At 34.0% G+C, this 22921-nt stretch overlaps 1 protein-coding gene across 1 annotated transcript in view; it reads left to right on the plus strand.

The window, feature by feature from the left end:
* The window catches only part of LOC141507890 (nebulin-like), a 266955-nt gene that overhangs the window by 26988 nt on the left and 217046 nt on the right, over positions 1-22921 (plus strand). Inside the window, exons 11-29 of the mRNA XM_074216005.1 lie at positions 2103-2207; positions 2735-2842; positions 4951-5067; positions 8675-8776; positions 8881-8988; positions 9068-9172; positions 9619-9717; positions 10966-11070; positions 11939-12046; positions 12141-12254; positions 13976-14077; positions 14170-14277; positions 14365-14469; positions 15077-15175; positions 16965-17069; positions 17538-17645; positions 17728-17841; positions 19684-19881; positions 21512-21619. Of these exons, the coding sequence (XP_074072106.1) occupies positions 2103-2207; positions 2735-2842; positions 4951-5067; positions 8675-8776; positions 8881-8988; positions 9068-9172; positions 9619-9717; positions 10966-11070; positions 11939-12046; positions 12141-12254; positions 13976-14077; positions 14170-14277; positions 14365-14469; positions 15077-15175; positions 16965-17069; positions 17538-17645; positions 17728-17841; positions 19684-19881; positions 21512-21619 (2118 nt within the window). The remainder of the gene's footprint in view (positions 1-2102; positions 2208-2734; positions 2843-4950; positions 5068-8674; positions 8777-8880; positions 8989-9067; positions 9173-9618; positions 9718-10965; positions 11071-11938; positions 12047-12140; positions 12255-13975; positions 14078-14169; positions 14278-14364; positions 14470-15076; positions 15176-16964; positions 17070-17537; positions 17646-17727; positions 17842-19683; positions 19882-21511; positions 21620-22921) is intronic.

Raw genomic sequence — 22921 nt, forward strand, 5'->3', positions numbered from 1 at the left:
AGAACTAAGTAGATTGTCTTCAGTCACACAGTTTACATGTTTTAGAGGCAAAACCTGGACCCAATATTCCTAACTAAAGCTAAACCTTTACACACACACACACACACACACACACGCACATGCATGCACACATAAAGTATTATTAATTTGATTCTGTGCAGACACATTCTATAGAACAGATATAACAATAAAGAAAGGTAACATGATGGGGTGGAGATTTGAAGCCTGAAATTCTTAGGTCCAAGTCACATCTTTGACACATACTGGCTTAGGTGTAGAAAAGACACCAACCTGTACTGGTAAGGAGAGTTTCATTGTTGGAAGTGCCCTCTACTAATGAATTCACAGGATTAGTCTCAGTCCTCATTCGTATTCCTATTCTTATGCTGATCTCTATCAGACACATACATGTAACATCAGCTAGACATTCAAGGTTATAAGGATGTGAAAATTAACCATGTTGCTCTCAGTGACATATTGCCATACTTTCTGTCTCTCTGTATTTGTCTCTACTTAATTCCTGGGTCACACACAAGAAAGAGTAAGTATAAAGAGAGATGTCTTCTGGGGCCCAGAGTAAAAGGCATTTTAGAGAAGTCTCATGAAATGGTAGAGTTAGGCAATGAGCTGATGAAACTTTGAGTACCCCTTTTTAAATGTAGAATTAAATATAGATGCTTTGATTGACAGAAAAGATATGGTTGAATCAGGATTAGTATTAGGCATGTTCTGGGCAATGACAATATAAATTGGGACTCCTTACACCCAATCATGGGGAGGTAGCTTTTGCATAATGAAACCCTGAGGGATCTGAATGTTTGAATATTTTGCTACTCACAGGAAAAAGAGAAATAGGAACAAGATAGAAATCAATTAACTAATAGGCAGTATCATTGCCTCCCACTTGGCAACTGCAATAAGACCATAAGTGCGCACAGAGGAAGTTTAAAAAAATCCCACGTATTCACTTTGAAGAAAAGATCTATTTGAATATCATTGATTCATATATGTATATAAACACATGTGTATGTGTACACGTTAACTACTTGCAGCACATTCAAATGTTAATTTAATTTGCTTCTAAACTTCCTAAGGGAAAGATGGGCCAATAAACTGAGGCTATATTTCCCGGACTTCTCTGGGCAAAGAAAGAGGATTGAAGGAAGCTTTTCACACATAAAAGTTGTCATCTCCTTTTCAAGCTTTCTTTGCTTCATCACCTTTTTTTTTTTATAGATTTGGCAGGCATAAGGCCTCTTTAATATGTGTTAGCTACCTGGGGTGAGGCATAATGTTAGACCACTGGAGAAGTTTGCAGCAATTTCCTTTATTGCTACAGACATTATTTAGTTTGCTATTAGTTAAAAGGGCAGTGAGATCTGTCTTCCCCTTTCCTCTCAGAAGTAAAAATGGTAGACATTATGTTTACACAAACACCTTCAGATTCACAGATTATCTTAGTGTTGTGCCAGCGTTGTTGATGTTTTTTTGTTTTGTTTTGTTTTTGAGGAGGAGGGCACATTTGGAAGAGATCAGAGTATCTTTGAATGTGTTTAAGATAGCTGTGGGTGACCTAAATTAAAAACCAACTTTTGGTCTGGGGCACCCAGGACTATCCCAGAGATAAGGAGGAGGGGCTGAGATGATCTTTAAGGTTCCTTCCAGAGATAATAGTAGAGACTAAAATAGTCCTTAGACATTAGACGTTGCCTAGCCCAGATCTCTCCTGGAAAACTTAAGTGAAAAGGAGACCTGGACTGGTTATTCTATCTTCTGTTGTTATGTAGACCCTCTCTCCTATCACCACTAGTCACATTAGAGTTGCTTAAGATCTATGATAGGAGTACATTCATCAGCATGTAAACTGAATTTTTTATAGACAGTTATTTTTCCCCAAATACATGTAAAAATAATTTTTTTAATTTGGGGTTCCAAATTCTATTGCTCTCTTCCTTCCCTCCCCCCTCCTGAGACATAATCAAGTAAAATATTTCCATATTAGTCATTTTTAATTTATTTAAATTTTTATTTGTTACATTTCATATTTCTTTGCTTACTTTCTTTTTCTTTTCTTTTCTTTTTTTATTTCTCTTTTAACTTAGAACAAATATCGGGAAGATTATGACAAAAAAATCAAAGGCAAGTGGAGTGAGACTCCTTGCTTTGAAATTGCAAATGCAAGAATGAATAGTGAAAACATAAGCTTGGTAAGTAGGATGATGATGACCCAGTGGCTTTGGTTTGAAGTTTCCTTTTTCCTAGCTGTATTAATCATATACAGAAAGGGTTAAAAGTCTTTTAGACCAACTCCTTCACCTCTTTCCCTAAGATGAATGACTTAAAGATATTAAAAGAGATAGCATAAACTCCCTTAGAAGCCACTATCAACATGAACCTACTGGGGAATGATTTCTTTCAACCTCATCTAAATTGCTATTGCTTGAATTCCCATTCCTGTAAGAACTACCATAAATCTTAAGTATGTTCTCATGATTCTAGGTCTTTTTTCATCAGTGGGATAATTCTTCCCATAGTCTCTTATTTTTTATCATTGACAAAAAAATTTATTTCAATGGCATCAATATCAATCTGACCAATATGAGCTGGGGAGAAGGTGTTACCTTGGAATAACTTGTCTGTGTTCCTTTGAATCATCATATCTGCCATTACACCTAATGCCACAGCATGACTTGCTTCCCATACCAATCCAATAATATTGTTTAATATCTTACAGAGAAAATACCAGGAAGATTTTGAGAACCTCAAAGACCAAATTTACTTCATGCAAACAGAAACTCCAGAATATAAAGTTAATAAACAAGCTGGAATTGCTGCCAGCAAGGTATGTGTCATTGGTACTCCATTACTTGTCATTTTTTGGTCATATTTTTCTGTGCCACTTCTGACCTTGAATGCAGAAAACTAACAATTCCAGAAGGGTGAACTGGGGGTACAATGGATAAAGTGATGAACTGGAATCAAGAAGATCTGAATTCAAATATCATCTCAGATACTTACTAGCTGTGACCCTGGGCAAATCACTTAAACATATTTACCTCAGTTTCCTCATCTGGAAAATGAACTAGAGAAGGAGATGAAAAACCACTCCAGTTTTCTTGCCAAGAGTACCCCATCTGGGATCACAAAGAGTCATGCATGACTGAAAACAAATAAACAATAAATAACAATTAATTCCAGTGGACATGGTGTCAGGAAATGCCACAGTTTTTGATCACTTTTACTTTAGGACCATCTATTAAAAGGTCTAAATAACACTGTGCAGTGAGCTCTGATCAATACCAAAAATTTATGTGAGGATTTTTAGGTCTGGAAATTCCAGGAATAGGTAGATAGATTTATAACATTTTGATGCCTGGTTTCAGGGATATGCTGGAGTCAACTCCTACATCTCTTGAGAACTGATGTTTAAATTTTCACTATGTGCATTTATACCTCCAAAACTGATTAATGCCAAAGATCAGGCTTGATTTATTGTTTTGATGATTGTGTAGACGTAGAGTGATGGAAAAAAATGTTAGTAATGCAGATTCATCTACCTTACCTTGAGTCAGGTGTTAAGCCATCTGGTTTCCTCTTTTTTTAAAGATCTAATTTTTAAACTATAACACCCTGAAATGGTTTCATAGGTAGTATGGACAGCACTACAGATTTGCAGGATAAAATCTAACAGGTATGTCTTCAATCAAGGAACAGTGTCCTATGATTTCTCAAGATGGACTTGAGGGGTCCAAGTCTTTCTTAGGTATATAACTCTCCATTGTACCAGAACTTCAACTCCTTTAAGTTTGCAAATATTTCTATTGCTTCCTGAGGTCTTTAGTCATTAGTAAATTGCCATATAGTTCTGGAACTGCCACTATTCTAAGGCTGCCCTCTGGCTTGAATGATGCTTCTGAGAATCATATAAAAGGAACTGGACTGTGAATGACAAGTATATTCATTGTGGGCGCACTCCTTTGCTTCTCCAATATTAGGCCCTAAAGAGAAAAAAAGGAATACTGGATAAAGGTATACTATGGATATCAGGTCAATAGGATTTATCATTTGCTAATTAATAATAAACAATATATAATTATAATATTTAATAATTAATAATAAATCACTGAACTTAAAGCTAGGGATACAAATACTATCAAAAAAGAAAGATAGTCCTTGACCTCAAAGAGGTTCGGAAGACATTAATAAAAAAGAACTGAAAAGCAAGGCAGATTTAGAGGGCCAGAGGCATAGCTGATAGACATGAAGGATAATTGACCAGGACCTTTCCTCCAAATGAAAGGTCTGGGGAACATCATCAATGGCACAAAGGTAACACGAGATGAGGGATGTTCCAGGGTGAGAAGGCATAGGGAATAAGGAAACTTCTAGGGCAAGAAGGCATCTGAGGCATTGTAGTTTAACTATCACCACCTCAAGTCTCCTTAAACACCCTAACTTATCCAAACTCATTCTTGGATGGTCACTTCTGTACTACTGTCCTTTTTACAATTAAGAAGTGGAGGAGAAGATGCTATAAGGATTCTTTCCACATCCTTACAAAAGATGTTGACAGTTTGGCAAATGGGTATCAATATCTTAGTTACAGGTTTATAGTATCCTAGATCTAAAGTTGCTCAGTGAGTATTTAGTTAAAGTAGTTGAGACATAGAAAAGTTAAATGACTTACTAGAATCACATGAATTTTAAGCCACAGAGGCAGGATTTGAACCCGGGTCCTCTGATTCCAAAGAAAATACTCTTTTTTTATAGTAAGAAGAGGTATGGGGTATACAACCTTTGTGTAAGATTATTAATATTTTATATTTATGGAGTGCCAAGCAGATCCTTTGTTCAGAGAGCAATTAATTAATGGAACTATGTGCCAACAGTATAACAGAGATCTTGGAACGTAAAACTGACAGACACTCTTATTTCCTTTCACTCCTACAGGTAAAATACAAAGAAGACTATGAAAAGAATAAAGCTACTGCTGATTATAATGTGCTTCCTGCTACAGAGAATCCACTACTTAGACAGCTGAAGACTGCAGGAAATGTCCTAAGTGATGTAAGTTTGACTCATCCATAAGTATTTTTAAATCTTTGCTGAAAAATAATAATAATGGTGGTAAAAGTAGCAAACATTCATGTAGCTCTTTAAGGTTTGCAAAGAACTTGACATATTATTTTATTTGAACTTTTCAATAAACTTGCAAGTCAGGAATTAATTATAGGTATTATCCCCATTTTTACAGATGAAATAATTGAGGTTCAGAGAGGTCAAATGACAAATAAATAGCATCAAAAGAAAGTTTCAAGTTCTAGTTCTCCTGCCTCTCAGTACAACAAAAATCTCTTCATCAATTTTCCTAAAATACCTTACATTTATAGCTATTCCTTCAAGCAATATGGATTTCTTAAAGTATTTCTTAATCTTTTAATAGAAGCTAGTCAATTGAATATAAAGGAACTTAGCTGTAGACCAGTAGAGCTTGGGCCCAGGGTGTAGGTATCTTTCTGCTCTCTTGCTAGGAGGAATGGAATTATGATTATGGATGGCTGGGGGTGGGAAGGGAGAGAGAAATGACTAAGCCCTTTCAGATGCTTACTTTTTCCCTCCTCAGATCCAAAGCCATAAGTTTAGGAATGAATGAAATTTGCTATCTGATAGACACCACCTCTGGTTCTAGCCAATCAACAAGCTTTTTAAAAGTCTCTATTTTGTGCCAATCACTGTGCTAAGTGCTTGGGAAACAAAGACAAAAATTAAGTAGTCTTTTGCCCTCAAGGAATTTACATTATAATAGTCAGGACATCCAAACAACACTGGAAGAAATTAAAATTGTAGCCTCCTTAGTTCAAAATTCCAGAAAGAACTCTCTAACTCTTTAACTGCAAAATAAACAGATTTTATATATATATGTATATATATGTGTGTGTGTGTGTGTGTGTGTGTGTGTCTGTGTGTGTGTGTGTATATATATATATATGTATACATATATATGTAGAGAGAGATCTAGCTATAGCTAACTCTCTCTCTCTCTCTCTCTCTCTCTATATATATATATATATATATATATATATATATATGAGTTGAATCAAAAGAAGCATGTTTTTCTAAAGCTGCCATTTCAAAAGGCTTTCATTAAGCCATTTTATAATTAGGGATTAGTCTTGGGACTATCATCTAGGAATGTAGTACAAAAGAAGACTCCCTTAGACTTCATGGAAATTTTTAATTTTTTAAAAAATAATTTTATGGAGACTTATAAGCCATTGGGTTTTTAAATTTTTGAGCTTGAGGAAGGGAAAGAATCCTGCCATTCAAAACTGGTCTACACTAGAACAACAGGGATCATTTCTCCATTTGGGGGGGACATTCCAGTTGGAAGCATTCCAACCTCCCCCTCCCCAGTTAGCAGCAAGTTATTTTGAGAATTGAGAACTAGATGATCTCTAATGTTGCTGACAACTTTAAATCAACCAGGTAATATGAATTTATTAGATATTTACTATGTAGTAGGCATTTTTAAGCAACAGGGATACAAAGAAAGTTCCTGTCCTCAAGGAGCTTACTGTATATGGCAAGGTCTTGCTTGCAGACAGGTAATAGAATATCATGTAAAATATGATTAGCTCATAGAGGAAGTATATAAAATATAAAATATAAAGAAATTGAAAAGTTAGGAAGGGATCAGATTTTGAAGAAATTTAAATGCCTAAAATAGAACTTTATATATGATTATGGAGATAATGGGGAATAATCAAATTTATTGAGAGGGAGGAGCTTATGTGGCATATCAACACTTCTAGAAAATACTTTTGACAGTTGAGTTGAAGATAGATTAGACTGAGGACATACTAGAGGTAAGGAGACAATTAGAAAGTTGTTATTTTTATTATTGCTATTGCTGTTGGTGGTGGTTGAAGAGGACCAATGATATCAAGATATTGTATTAGACAAGGTGAGAAGAGGAGGGAACACTAAGAGACATGTGAATACTATGAAATCTATTTAATTTACTTAACTTATATGAATAGCTAGTGCATCAGATAAGATTTTATTATATCTATGTCAAATTTTTTTTCTAAAGAGTTCATTGTGGATAAGGGCTATGCACACATACATATATGTGTGTTTGTCTACATATGTATATAGGTATATGTATGGGTAGATGTATATATGCATGCATATATATATATATATATATATATGGATCTGCACATATGCAACTATATACACATGTATATGCTTATACACACAAATATATATATGGCCAGAGAATACCCTAAGCCTAGTCAGAAAATGTTTTCCCAGTTACAGGAGGGTTAGGCAAGAGAATTCAAGGATTGCAATAAACCTTTTGGAAAAGCAGCTCTAAGTACATGTCATTATTAATGGTGATAGATTCTTAGTATTACCTTCCTAAATGAAGTCTGTTACATTGTTATTTAAGAGATATAAAAATATTGCTCAACAATCTCATTTTACTTTCACTGGTCAGGATATCTTCACTTAGAAGACCAAGTCTGAAACAAATTTTATACCTAATAGCATTTTGGGGGGGAGTTTTTGCAAGGCAATGTGGTTAAGTGACTTGCCCAAGGTCACATAGCTTAGTAATTATTAAATATCTGAGGTCAAATTTGAACTCAGGTACTCCTGACTCCAGGCTGGTGCTTTATCCACTGTGCCACCTAGCTGCCCCCATCAGCATTAAAAAAAATGTTTTTTAAGAATATAAACACAAACCATCAATTAACAAATTTGAAATCAGTTGTAAATTGATATCAGTAAAACCAGTGACTGTTTATGTTATTGTTATGGCTAAAGATAACCTAAGATTAATGTTTCAGAGAGAATTAGTAACAGGTTCAATACATTTTCCCATTTAGGCTACCTTTATTATACTAGTGGATATAGGAAAGTATGTTCTAAGCCTAGATGATTGGTATGAATGAAAAGCTAGAGAAATTTCAGTCTGTCTATGAAATGTAAGATAAGCTTCATTTTAAGCAGTAAAGGTTGAAATTCTCATTTCAATAATTAGCCTTGAAAATATAAGTATAAATAAAAACACACTTCCTATATTTGTTACTTGTTATTCCCTGCTGGATTTTTAGAACTTTATCACTAAGATGATCACTTTGAATATTTTCTGAGATTTTTTTTTTCCATTGGGGACAAAGAGAAAATAGAATATATCCCTTTCTTGTTAGATTGGTAACATTTGCAATTGCTGCTCTTATGAGTGCCTGCCTTCTTGTGAATATTTATTTAGAATCACTGCTATTCACCACATTTCTGTTGTTGTATGTCTGCAAGTATGGAAAGAACCTGAGTCTGTGAAGGGAAAGTCAGTCTTGAAAATGGCTCATATACACAATAACCTTTAACCATGTGAGTCTTGAATCTAACGTGGAAAACTGTTTTTTAAGATCTTTTTCTTTCCAAAGATTATTTTTTGATGGAGTTAGAAACATAGATTTAATGTGCATTGTTAATGGCACAACGGCTTATGATTCATAACACCCCAACTTTTGATTATAGGTTTTCAAGATAGTAGATGGAGACCTTTTTTATTTTTAAAGTGTTTGAAAAATAAGAGCTATTATAATCAATGTGTAGGAGTGACAGAAATCTATTTTATCTGCTTTTCTTTTTCCTCTGACAGAAATTATACAAGGAAAACTATGAAAAGACAAAGGCAAAGAGCATGAATTATTGTGAGACTCCGAAATTTCAGCTTGATACAATTCTGCACAACTTCAGTGATGTAAGTAAATCCCACCAGTGTCAGTCCTTCGGTGTCATTCAGAGACTTATTTCACATATGTACATATATATGTATAAATGAATGAAATGTGATTTTTCTTCCAGACTAAATATAAAGATTCATATGTAAAGAATATTTTAGGACACTATGTAGGCAGCTTCGAGGACCCATACCATTCACACTGCATGAAAGTTGCGGCTCAAAGCAGTGACGTAAGTTCATGTTTCTCAGTGACATGATTTTCAGATGCTATAGCCAGAAGTAGCCCTCATGTGTGCTTTCTTCTTGTAGAAAAATTACAAAGCAGAATACGAAGAAGACAGAGGAAAATGCTACTTCCCTCAGACCATAACTCAAGAATATGAAGCAATCAAGAAACTAGACCAATGTAAAGATGTAAGTCTGCAAATATGAACTCTGGAGAATTTATGTCTGGGGCTAGTGTCCAAAGATTAGTGATATTCCAGGTTCTTTTTAATGGCATCTAGTGGTCAAGTTGTAGTTGACAATGTTATTGTTTCCCTTAGAGTAGCATAAATGAGAGGCAGGAAATTTACTTTTAAGATAACCATCATATTTCCACTCAAACAGATCCATAGAAATATACTCCTTGGTAGTTCTAGGTCAATTAATAGTTTTTTTTTCTTTTCTTTTCTTTTCTTATTTTGGTCTTAGATAAAGAGAACCTCAGGAGTCATAGATTGGTTTTTATAGACATTTGAATGTTCCTAAGAAGTTGAAATCTAGTTAGCAATCAAAAACTTGATTGACCAAAAGTTTGGAGACTGTTCTTTTTGCATTTTGTGTTTTCTGCAATGCATTGAAACCATTTTTTCTTCTAGCACACTTACAAAGTCCATCCTGATAAGACAAAATTCACTCCAATTCCTGATTCTCCTGTCCAATTACAAGCTCAACTCAATACCAAGCAGCTGAGTGATGTAAGTATCTTGAAATGTTAGAAAAATCCAACCCCTTACAACCATTATTTTCAGATAACAATATGTAAAATCCAACAATTTATATATTTCTAAAAATACTAATATTTGGCTATATTTAGATTTCCTATTATAAAAATAGTTTGTCATTATGTCCATTTTTTACATTCAAATATTGATAAGGTATTAAGATGAAAAACTCAATTAGTTAGTGAAGAGACATTACAGTGTTTTGTGCCAGCTCTCATGTCAGAGGAATTTGCTTGGAATTCTTGTTCTGAGATTTGTATGTTTAAACTTGGACAAGTTGTTCAAACTCCCTTAACCTCAGTTTTCTGATCTGTAAAGTGGAGGGATTAAACATATAAGGTCCCTCCTATCTATAAATCATTAACCCTATCAGAAGGGGAAATGATGAAGCCTAATGGCAAAGAAATATGGACTAGATAACTGATCAGGTTCTTTCTCATTCTGACACTCTTTAATTGGATAAAAATTGAGGCTTCAGTTCACTGATTCTTTGCCTCTCTATTAAAAAGAGAATATGAACCTATTAAGGATAACTTTATTATAAGTACTTTTCATAAATGTATAAACTAATGCAGAACACAAAGAATTTGGTTTCATGAGAGATATGAGGTTTTAAATTAAAATGACAAATTGTAAAATAGCAAAAAGAATGTAGTTTAAAACATGTTAATGAGCCAAATCATGAATATTGATAAAGTAGAAAAACCTACCCAGACTTTTCAGAACAATCATCATCATAATAATAGTACCTCACATTGCCTAACACTTTATAGCTTTCTGAACACATTCACTTGCATCATCTCGCTTGATTATGTATTGACCTATTATGCCCATTGACTCCAGACTCAATGGGCCTCTTATAATATGCATGGTGTTCCCCCAAATTTTAGTGTACTTTTAAGTTTTAATAACTTACCTTTCTCCACAGTTATTAAAACTTAAAACTGTACCAAGACTTCTGGAGCATTCTCTGTAGAATTGGAAAAAAGTGAAATGTTTTCTTGCTTTCTCTAGTGCTTTACTGTAATTATGACTATGGTGTTGGTCTGTGATATTGATTTTACAATTATATTGCACCTACTCTAGGCTCTGGATCTTTCTTTTGATCTGACATTTCACTGAATGCCAGAAAACTCGTGGTGTTCATTGTAGTCATCCATTATTGTTAGAGAACAGACTTCTTTCTGTGCTAAGAGGGTATTTACTGTCCTTGTTTTTCAGCTGAATTATAAAGCAAAACACGAAAGTGAGAAGTTCAAGTGCAGCATCCCTCCAGATGCCCCAACCTTCATTCAACATAAAGTCAATGCTTATAACCTCAGTGATGTAAGTGTTACACAAAGAACACCATAGGATGGGATGGGTGAGAGTCTGTGATGTTTTATATTTGTATCACTTTGCTGATTAAATGCTTCTAAAAATATGAAAAATTACCATAGGAGATTACACAATGATATTTCTCAGATTTTGTGCCTATGAACTGGGATATCTTTTCTGTTTCCACTATTATGTTCTCAGTCAGTATAATTGAATTTCCATAATAAGATGTGTGAATTCCCCTAAGACAGAGATTGGATTTTATTTGCAAAATTGCATGCTGATTTTCTCTAAAACACAAATCCATCTTTTTAAAATAGAAATGCTCATCTCTTAAGAAGTAGCATGACATAGAGGTTAAAGAACTAGCTAGCCTCAAAATCAGAAAGACCCTTGTTCAAATTCTGCCTCTGACACACACTGATTGTGTGATCTTGGCCTATTTACTCAACCTCTGAGTGAAACCTTGGGGCTCTGGGGTATGAATTCACCATAACCAGTATGACACAGGGCAGCTAGGTGGTGCAGTAGATAGAGTGCCAGGTTTAGAATCTGAATGTAAACTCTCACTAGCTGTGTGACTCTAGGCAAGTGTCTTAATCCTGTTTGCCTCAGTTTCCTCATCTATAAAATAAATTGGAGAAGGAAATGGCAAACCATTCCTGTATCTTTGCCAAGAAAACCCAAAATGGGGTCTCAAAGAATCTGACATGACTGAAAAAAATGAACAATAACAATAGCATTACACAAACCCACCACTTGGCTCCCTAGTTTTCTTCATGCCACATCACTCTATAAATATTCTTTTTACCCTTTGACAGAGAAATAAATATCATAAGAGCTTTCATAATTCTTCTATGTATGACTTCTTCTCTAGAATGTTTACAAGAAGGACTGGGAGAAGAGCAAAGCCAAGAAATTTGAAATTAAGGTGGATGCTATTCCTCTCCTGGCAGCTAAGGCCAATAGCAAGAATGCAAGTGATGTGAGTATTTATTACTTGGGAACTGGGGGAGGGATAAAGCTGATATATGTGTGCTGAGTGGAGACTTTTACCTGTGCCTTCTCTCTTTGTATAGGTACTCTACAAGAAAGACTATGAAAAGAGCAGAGGAAAGATGATTGGAGCCTTAAGTGTTGAGGATGACCCGAAGATTCTGCACTCTTTGAAGGTGGCCAAAAACCAGAGTGAGGTAAGTGCTTTTAGAAAGCTCTCATGTTTCCTATTTTGCCCATCTTCCTAAATAGCATGCCCAGTTTGATGGAGCATTTAATATATCAGGTTTAAGATGGCATGTCTAGTGTAAGGGACTTTGAAGGATAGAAGCATCATATTTCTTGATGCTTATATGTACTCATATTAGGGTTTATTGGAAATGACTGAATTTTCCTAAATGTTTTATTCCTACATACTAGAAGATTCTTTTAATGATGCTAAAATGTTATCTTCTATGTAAGGACTCAGTAAAAAAGTCATGATTTTTAACACTTTTCTAAAATATTTGACTCTTTTAAAGAGACCTTTAAATGATATTCTAAAAATAAAATTCAATAAAATTTAAGAATGCAATATACTTATTAAGGACTTAAAATGTATTAGCACTTTGTTAATAGAAAAAGCTATTTGCAGAGAAATTATTTTTTGCCATTTACAAGAACCTATTTTTTCATTTTATTAGGGACAGGGATGGGGGATAGACCTGTAATTTATTTGTTAGAAATAGCTCAGCCAGTGATGCTGGTAAGGTTGGTACCTTGTTAGCTTACACAGCCAATGTGTAACAGAAATGGGCTTTCCTGGCTTTGTGACCACTATACATTATGGTATACAGCCACCCCCTTATTTTGCAACACTATATAATTTTCAAAATAGTGTTCATATCATTTTTAGGGTTTTTTTTTGCAAGGCAAATGGGGTTAAGTGGCTTGCCCAAGGCCACACAGCTAGGTAATTAGTAAGTGTCTGAGACTGGATTTGAACCCAGGTACTCCTGACTCCAGGGCCAGTGCTTTATCCACTGTGCCACCTAGCCACCCTGTTCATATCATTTTAATGTACATTTATAAGTTTTTAAGTTGAGTGAGTTCAAAAAGATGATAAAGAAATATATAATGTCATGGACCACAGTTGTAAACTAGAACAAAGCAATAGAGTTTTTGTGCCAGGGTTCCAAAACTTAAACCATGCTGATAGGACTTTGCATTGTTTTAGCAGAATGAAGCAACTAAGTTCAGTTCATAATTGGTTAGAATAATGAATGAAAACAGAAAGCTAATAAATGGTACTTCCTCCCTGTTCCATCTCCTAAAGCCTCTGCAGTTGTTTTCAAGTGTTCAGGCATCTATTTTCCAACTTTATATCTCAAAGTCTGAGGTCTCCTTCCAAACAGAATTTGTCTTAAAGAGCTGATTAGAGTGAATCTTTCATGTAACTTACCCTAGACACCTTCCTTATAGTAAAACATGAAAAGCCCTCATAATTAATGACATTAATAAATGGTGAAATTCATTTAAGAGTTAACATGAATGACACTGCAATCCCAGAGTTTAATAGCACTTATCTAACTCTAAGTCCTTGGCCAGGTTCTCTTCACTATCTCTGTTAATGGTAATAAATGATGATTTTATTTTTAAATTTGGAAACAGGAATGATACAAGTCAAATGTAGATTAGCTAGTAGCAGCTGCCTGCTTTAATATCAGAAACAGTCATGGGACTTTTTTGAAAATCATCTCTAATTTATTATTTATGATAATGACAGTATTATGAGTTTTCAAAGTTTTTTTCTGCTGTTTTGCAAAGGAATGTTAAAAAAAACAAAAAGACAAGATATGTTTTAAAAATGCTTCCTTAAAATATTACTGAAATGAAATCTTTTTGCAATAACTGATATCTTTTCCCCTTATTCTGGCAGAGATTATACAAAGAAAACTATGAAAAGACAAAGGCAAAGAGCATGAATTACTGTGAAACCCCCAAGTTTCAGCTTGACACCCTTCTGAAAAATTTCAGTGAGGTTAGAATACCTGAAATTATTCATTTGGTTTGATTTGCTGCCTACTGTTTGACAATCAATTGAATTTGAATTAAATGTGTTTTGTCTTCCAGAATAAATATAAAGATTCCTATGTAAAGAATATTTTGGGGCATTACTTAGGCACCTTCGAGGACCCTTATCATTCCCATTGCATGAAAGTTGCTGCTCAAAACAGTGATGTAAGTTCACAGTTAATTATTCAAACTCCACCATGGTGTTGTCAAAATGACAAAGGTAAACTATTTGTGTGTTCTTTTTCCTCTTAGAAAAATTACAAAGCAGATTATGAAGAAGATAGAGGTAAATGCTACTTCCCTCAGACAATAACACAAGAATATGAAGCAATCAAGAAACTAGACCAGTGTAAAGATGTAAGTTGGCTGCATTAAGAAAAAAATTTCACTTATTTGATAGTGTTTGGGAGGTGACTATGACATCTAGTGGTCAGAATGAGCTTAGTTTAAAGGAGGAGATGGGGCAAGAAAAGGCAAGATTGAATATTCCAGTGTTAGGAATAGACCATCAAAAGTAGTATTCACTGTTTTAAAAAAAAGTTTAACTTTTAAAGACAAACTTCTTGATTTTCATTGCTTAATATATATGTGTGTATTATATATATATATATATATATATATATATATATGTAATACATGAAGACAGAAATCATAGATTTAGAGCTGAGAAGGCTCTTGCAGGCTATCTAGCCTAGGTGCCTCACTTTACAAATTAAGAAACTGAAGGCCAGAAAGGTTGTGACTTGCCCAAGATAATGCAGAATATATAAGACTAAGGTAGGATTGAACCCATCTTTTCTAGATTTAAGGTTTTTTTTTTACAACAGAGATAGATTAAATTTCTCTGCAATTGAGTATGTTAGTGACTAAATTAACTCTATTCACTATTGAATCTTTTCTATGTTTTAGTATGAGTATAAGTGATTTACTTCTACCCTTAAATATTTCATTTTCTCCCCCCTAGCACACTTACAAAGTTCATCCTGATAAAACAAAGTTCACAGCTGTCACCGACTCTCCTGTCCAGTTGCAAGCCCAGATTAATACCAAACAACTAAGTGATGTAAGTATTTTTGAGTATCATGGTACAAAGAGAACACAAAAAGATTTTGTGAATGTAAATGATCAGTAAATTTATATGAATTTTAGTTTGTAGGCTAGCTTACTGCCTATATAATATTGGACTCTATAGATTATGGTCTCTATTTTTTGTGATTTTTAAAATTTGTCAGTTTGGTCAGGCACAGAGAGTTTTCTAAATATAAACTAAGATTGTGAGTAATATAGGATTTTACTTAATAAGTACATTATTTATTCTATAAATTATTTTCTCTTAGTAAATTCTCTTAGTATATTTAGATACATCAAGTGAGATTATCAAGGAAATTTCCATGTACACTGTCAGTATAGGTTTTTATTCACAAACTCAGAGGAGGAAGAAATCTAGTATTTTTAACTTTTGCATGTAGACAGAATCTTGTTAATTGGGAAAATCATTTACTAGATGGTGCAGAACACAATACTTCTAAAAGTTCAATATAACTTCAAAAGTCATGAATTATAATAGAAATAACTATATTGCCAATAGTATCTAATATACTTATTATTAGACTTTGATGTATCATAAAAATTGGTTACACTATTGTAGCTCAAGTGAAAGTATCAAGAACTTGATAGCATGCCATGTAACATGTAGCCATTTTTCCATTTACTCCAAAGCATATCTTTTCCAAAGTGTTACAGCTCCTTCTATTATTATCCTGAGGCTCTGACAGCACAGTTCAAAGGGGGAGAGGGGGAGAAACAGACTTTGAATTCAATAATTGATATTTTGTCCTAAAAAGATTAAATATATTAACATAGCTGAATTTGGACTGTCCTAAAGACATAATTTTTGACATTTTTTTGTCTTGTACTACTCTTTGATTATTTCTATGCATGTATAGATGCTTCAGAATGAAACTTAAGATTTACATATTAAATCAGTCAGTTGATTAACATTTATTAAACTCTTTTTTTGTGCCAGGCACTGCTTAGGTAGATTAGTAAAGATATTACAAAAAAAATCACCTTTTTCATTAGCATTAGAGGTAATCCCAATTCATGGATCAGGGAAACACTCCAACTTTAAATGCTAAATATTGTACATCTGGTTTAGCTTTCTCTTTGTTTTCTCTTTAAATTATTTTTCTTTTAAAATGATTTGTTGGTGTCCAATTACTTTCCAGTGACTTCTATTTCCACTCTCTCCAAAAAAGTAAGGCAAAGTAGGACAAATCAGCATTGTGACAATATCTGGAAACATGTATCTCATCCCTATTCTACTGAAAGGCAGAGGGAAGCTTAATTCCATATATATGACTGCTCACTCTCCCTAGTCATGGTTCTGAAGTATTTCAGTGCTGTTTTCCCCTTATATTTTTGGTCATTATGTAAGTTGTCCTCTTGGTTCTATTACATTGCCTAGTATCAATTCATGCAAATCCTTCCACATTACTCTGAATTCTTTTTATTCATCATTTTAAAGGACAATTCATTCACAATTCATTCAACTATTTCCTGATTGATTTTTCCCTTCAATTCCTCATCCAGATCCTCTTGGATCTGCTTCATATGTGTTTAATATCTTTAAGCTGTTACCCACTTCAGAAAGTGTATCCCTAAATGGTTGTCCCCAAATAGGTATTTCATGTATGTTACTTAGTTGATCCCCCCCTTCAAGTTTAGGAATAGCTGTACTTCAATGATGTCATTTTAGATAGCAAAACGTTCTGTCAAAATGGTTACTTGAATAAAGATGGCCTTGTGGGGAGTGCCTTATCTGTGCTGACTATTTATCTTTTGTTTTTCAGTTGAATTACAAAGCAAAACATGAAAGTGAGAAGTTTAAATGCAATGTACCTGCAGATGCTCCAGCCTTCATTCAGCACAAGGTTAATGCCTACAACCTGAGTGATGTAAGTATAAAAACCCTGCTTCTCTACATTCATTGGATTTCCTGCTAGTGCCTACAAGAACAATTATTTTAGCTAATACAAAATTAAAAAGAAGAATAACAAAGATTTATACTGAAAATATAACATCAAGGTTATAATCAAAGGAAATTAGATTCAGAAAATGAGGTGGACCATCCATAAAGCAAGATGACAATAGATAACCTATATCTTCAATTGGTATCACTATGTCAAGAAAACTGGAGGAGAGCTCCCACTACTTTGAGCCTTTTGAAAGTTTGTGAAGCTTTGAGTAAGAGTGACAGGAGGTGGAACTGATTATAAGATAAGATTTGTGGCAATTGGACTGTTTAGGAGTAGAATGGATTTTGAAATAAATTTAAACCTAATAAATTTGCTTTTGGCTTTTAACAGATAGATTAATGTTGAATATGGCATTTATGATTCTTGTCTGTGTGTTTCCTTCCTCAGAATATTTATAAGCATGACTGGGAGAAGAGCAAAGCTAAGAAATTTGAAATTAAGGTGGATGCTATTCCCCTTCTGGCAGCCAAAGCTAATAGCAAGAATGCCAGTGATGTAAGTAGGACTGGGGACCAGGGGTAGAGGAAGTGGGTAGAGTCTTTGAGTAAAGGCTAACCTAAATGATATCCCCATGCAGGTGCTCTACAAAAAAGACTATGAAAAGAGCAAGGGAAAAATGATTGGAGCCCTGAGCATTCAGGATGATCCAAAGATCTTGCACTCTTTGAAGACAGCCAAAAATCAGAGTGATGTAAGTATCTTTCAAAGAATCTTGTTTTGGTATTTTCTGTGTTTGAACACTTAACATGTATTTGTAGTCCATTGTAAACCTTCAGTGCTTACTAAATGTTAATTTAGTTTTTTATTTTTTTAATAATTTTCTTGTTTATTGAATTGAATAGAATTTTTGTAAAGGTTCAATTAAAAACACAGGATCAAGGTGGCAAGTCAATTATGAAGAATTGAAACGAAGTTTAATTAGTTTCCCTGATGTGTGTTTCTACTTTTTAATATAAAAAAATGCTGAGATATGCTTACTGTGCATTTTTTTTTTTTTGGCAAGGCAATGGGGTTAAGTGGCTTGCTCAAGGCCACACAGCTAGGTAATTATTAAGTGTCTGAGACCGGACTTGAATCCAGGTACTCCTGACTCCAAGGCCAGTGCTTTATCCACTACGCCACCTGGCTGCCCCTACTGTACATTTTATAATGAGAAATGACCATATGAGTGGTTATCTAGATCTTATTAATGTATGGGTTTGTCCATGTAAGATAGCATGTTGTGGAATATATACATGTATGTTATATACATATAAATTCCATGTAAACATGTGAATTATCTAAATAAATAGTTTATGGCTCCCATAAATAGATATCTCTGAAATCTGACCTATCTTTCTCCAAGAAAGATTCTGAGAGCAGGAGAAGGATCGTGGATGGGATTTTAATTCATTCTTCACCTATTTCCAGAGGGATATCAGGACTGAATTATCTCTATCTTATTTCTTAAATATGGTAGTCTTAGAGGTATGCTGCTGCTATAGAAGGAAAACCATGCCCCTAATTATTATTAAGAAAGAGTAACATTTGCACTCAACAGTTTAGCCCCTTCCCACCAAAGACTGGTTTCCAAAAAACCCATTAGAATAGTGAGTAAATGCACATATTCAAGAAAATAAAAAAAACAGAAATCAGAAAAGTTATATGGATTAGAATATATCAAAGAATGAATGAGCTTTTTAATCTTGGAGATCTCAGTTTAAAAGAGGTTTAATCTTACCTAAGGTGACCATTCTAGTAGTCTCTAGGGAGCTAAGTTGGAAATCAGGGATATTGTGGGCCTGAGAAGGATGGAATATAGAGTTCATAGATAGGAGAATTGAACCTATGACCTCTCCTTCATTAGAGTACCACCTGCTAATCATGTTAACTTTTCAAGGTCTATGAAACTGCCCTTCCTGAGCCTCATAATCAGGATCCACTATTTAGAGCCTAGTGAATCATGAGGCCAGGTCTTGAAATACTTCCAATCTGACCATGTTAGAATGGTCATTTTCTATAGGAAAGACTATAGAGTTCTCAGTGAATTGTTGAGATGGCAAACAATCTTGTTTTCTCAATTTAAAACCCAAAATTTTAACATGCTGTATAAGGAAAGCTAAGAGTCCATCATTCAATTCCCAAAGCAGCTATTTTTTTTAAAAAAGTTAAAGTCCAGGGAAAAAACAACTTTTTTGTTCTGCTACAATTTTCCATGAATCAAAAAAAATACTGCAATAAAGATGAAATTTCTTAAGAAACATCTAGGAAATCTTTCCTAATGGTTGCCTTTCAGGATTGGTCTACTTTTTCAGATTTCACACAGCACTTTGTTTCGCAACTTTCTAATGGATTTAACAGTGTCCCTATGAGATACTGTTGGATTTCAGAGTCTGTGGTGTATGTAGGAAAAACAATCAAGGAAGATATATCTATTTCAATGTCTAGATTCACTTCTGAAACTTGAATTTCTTCTTAATTAGAAATGTTTGTCCTTTTGTAGCATCTCTTGAATGGTTACTGCAATGAATGATCACTCCCTTTTCTTTCACAGCGGGAATATCGCAAAGATTATGAAAAAGGAAAGACTATCTACACAGCACCTTTGGACATGCTCCAAGTCACTCAAGCAAAGAAAACTCAGGCGCTAGTCAGTGATGTTGACTATAGGAACATCCTACATAGTTACAGCTACCCCCCTGATAGCATCAATGTGGACTTGGCAAAGAAGGCTAATGCCCTACAAAGTGATGTAATTAAAAATTTTTCCTTCTCCCCTTCTCCCTTTCAATTCTCCCCATGACTGACTTTTTCCTAGGTAAACTAACAATGAGTTGAATTAACTATGATAGCAAAAAAAAATTCTCACATACTTGAAGTGGTGGAAAATGTAAATGTCAGGGTTCATGAGGTCTTCTTTCCCTAACAAAAAGTTAGTCATGATATTCTATGTCCGAAGAAGAAAACTCACATTGTCTAGGGAATTCTGAGATGAATGATGCATTCTATTTTCTTGCATGTAGAAGATGTGCACGTTGGCCAGCTGGTTTCCCTTCCCTACGTACTAATCATGTAATGCGAGAAATTCTAGTTTTATGACCTAGGCAAATTCTTTTCTAAAAAAGGATATTAAAGTTTGTGCTGCAAAAAATTAATACTTTACAGGAACAATTTCAACAAGACTTTACAATTAAAACTTGGTTTCTTTTCTATATCTATTAATTTAATAAATATGATATTTAAAATATAAATGTGCCATATATACTTATGTCTGCATAGACAGACAAGTAGATGATGGATAGATAGGTGGATGGATAATTAGATCATAAAAGTAATGAGAATGCTAGGTCTTATCTACCTATGGGAAAATAATATGCAAGAAACAAGTCTTGCTCGTCAATTCATTAGCATTTATCATACCAACTCAAAATCTTATACTTTATTTCCCATAATTTTTTTTTTGCTTTTTGCAAGGCAAACGGGGTTAAGTGGCTTGCCCAAGGCCACACAGCTAGGTAATTATTAAGTGTCTGAGACCGGATTTGAAACTAGGTACTCCTGACTCCAGGGCCGGTACTTTATCCACTATGCCACCTAGCCGCCCCTATAAATTCCCAAGTACAATAATTTTTTTAAACATTTCAAGGACTAATGCTGACATATTCCTGCCAGCACCATCACTTTTAAAGTCCTGAATGGATTAACACTTAATATAAATAATTCTGTCAAGTCTCAGAAAGTCAGCTAAATACAAATGTTTCTTTATTCCATTGGAGACCTTCAGTTCTAATGATTATCAAATCATAATCTTTTTAATTGTAAAATTATTTGAAGGCAAAAAAAGCCTCATAGTTCAGTTAATTTCATCTAATATCTGAAACATATATATTATGTAATCGTGAAAGTCTTACTTATAATTTCAGCTTTAATGGTCTTAAAATAAGACCCTTTTTTTAGTGAAGAAGAATTTATATTTAATAAAAGGCAGCAAAAATATATAGGGTTTTTTCCTTAAAATTGTTGGGTCTTTTTTTTGACCTTTAATGTATCTGGTTGGCTTTTTAAAAGCCGATTGTAAGGATGCAAACTGTAAAGATGTATTAAACCTTATTAATTTTGTAAGCAAAGAATTTTGACCAAGTTTTTGAAATCTTGAAAATTATCTATATCAGAATAAGAAGATAGGCAAAAAGAACATGTCATTTAGGGAAAATCTGAAGCCAAAAGATGACTGAAAGATGCCTGTGTTGAACTGTATTGGACTCTATTGAAAACTGCAATAATATATGCAATATGGAGTATGAATTATATGAAAAAAATTTTTTTGCTAGTTAAAGATGATACTGAATGAATTGAAACAATCTCTGCTTTGGGGGTTTTAGGTTGAATATAAAGCTGACTACAATAGCTGGATGAAAGGCTGTGGCTGGGTTCCATTTGGGTCCTTGGAAATGGAAAAGGTCAAGAGAGCTTCAGACATTCTTAATGAGGTACAGAAATATATGAATATGTTATATATACATAGAATAGTTTTGTTGTTGTTATTCAGTTGTTTTTCATTTGTGTCTGGCTCTTCATACCCATATAGGATTTTCTTGGTAAAGATTGTGGGGTGGTTTGCTATTTTGTTCTCCAATTCATTTTACAAATGAAGCAACTGAGACAAACAGGCTTAAGTGACTTGTCCAGAGTCCTACAACTAGTATGAGTCAGGTCTTCCTGACTTTAGACCCAGTGCCACTGTCTCACCTCATTGCCCATAAATACACATGCTATACACATTCTTTCTCTCTCTCTCTCTCTCTCTCTCTCCCTCTCTCTCTATATATATGCACACACACACACACACACACACACACACACACACATACACACACACACACATATAGATAGATATATAGATATATAGTGCATGAATAGATACTATTTTACCTAAGATTGCTTTTTATTTTTTGTACTGATCTCCATAAACACTAAACAAAATCCACATTTCCCTATATAAAGAATATGAACTGAGGATTGCATGGTAAAACTGTTGAATCTCTACTTTATAAGTTTGCTTTTATTTCTGGGTATATAGCAAATTTAATACATATATTTCAAAGCTATCCTTCTTGTCTGTATTTACCCTGGTCTTTCATCTTTTCTCTTCTGGACATTTTAGCAACCTTTCTCCAGATTCCCTGTTTACCCCCACTTCATTGAAAAGAAAAACATCCATTATAACAAATAGCCAAGCAAAACCAATTCCTGTGGTGACCATGTTTAAGAATGTATATCACAAAAAAGAAGAATGTATGTCACATGTGGCCCCAGTCATATTGTATGCTAATTCATCTATCCTTTGGAATTGTAGTTGGTCACCTTGATCAGAGTTCTGTTATTTTATTTTTAAAGTCCAAGAAGTGATGAATGGCTTTCCTAAATGATGACATGCCCTACTAAATGACAATCACATCTCATTTATCCAGAATTATGGGAGAGTGGAGATGCACAGAAGTAAATTTTCCAGATTAAAAAATCTTATCCTCTTTAAGTGCCTAGTTTTATAAAAAAGTAATTATTTTTAATGAAAGGAAATCTTTCCAAATTACATACTCTTCAAACATCTAAGAAAATCCATATGATATGATATGGCATAACACAATATAGTATAACATAACTTTTTCTTGATAACTTGGAGTCATCATTATAGATGTTAGTTATGATACTGTACTTCAATATAGTGATACTTCCTAGAGACTATTGAAGTGAAATGGGTTTTTTACATCCATGTTAAATCCTCCAATGCT

This window comes from Macrotis lagotis, chromosome 1 (genome assembly GCF_037893015.1).
Source record: "Macrotis lagotis isolate mMagLag1 chromosome 1, bilby.v1.9.chrom.fasta, whole genome shotgun sequence".
Taxonomy (NCBI): Eukaryota; Metazoa; Chordata; class Mammalia; order Peramelemorphia; family Peramelidae; genus Macrotis; species Macrotis lagotis.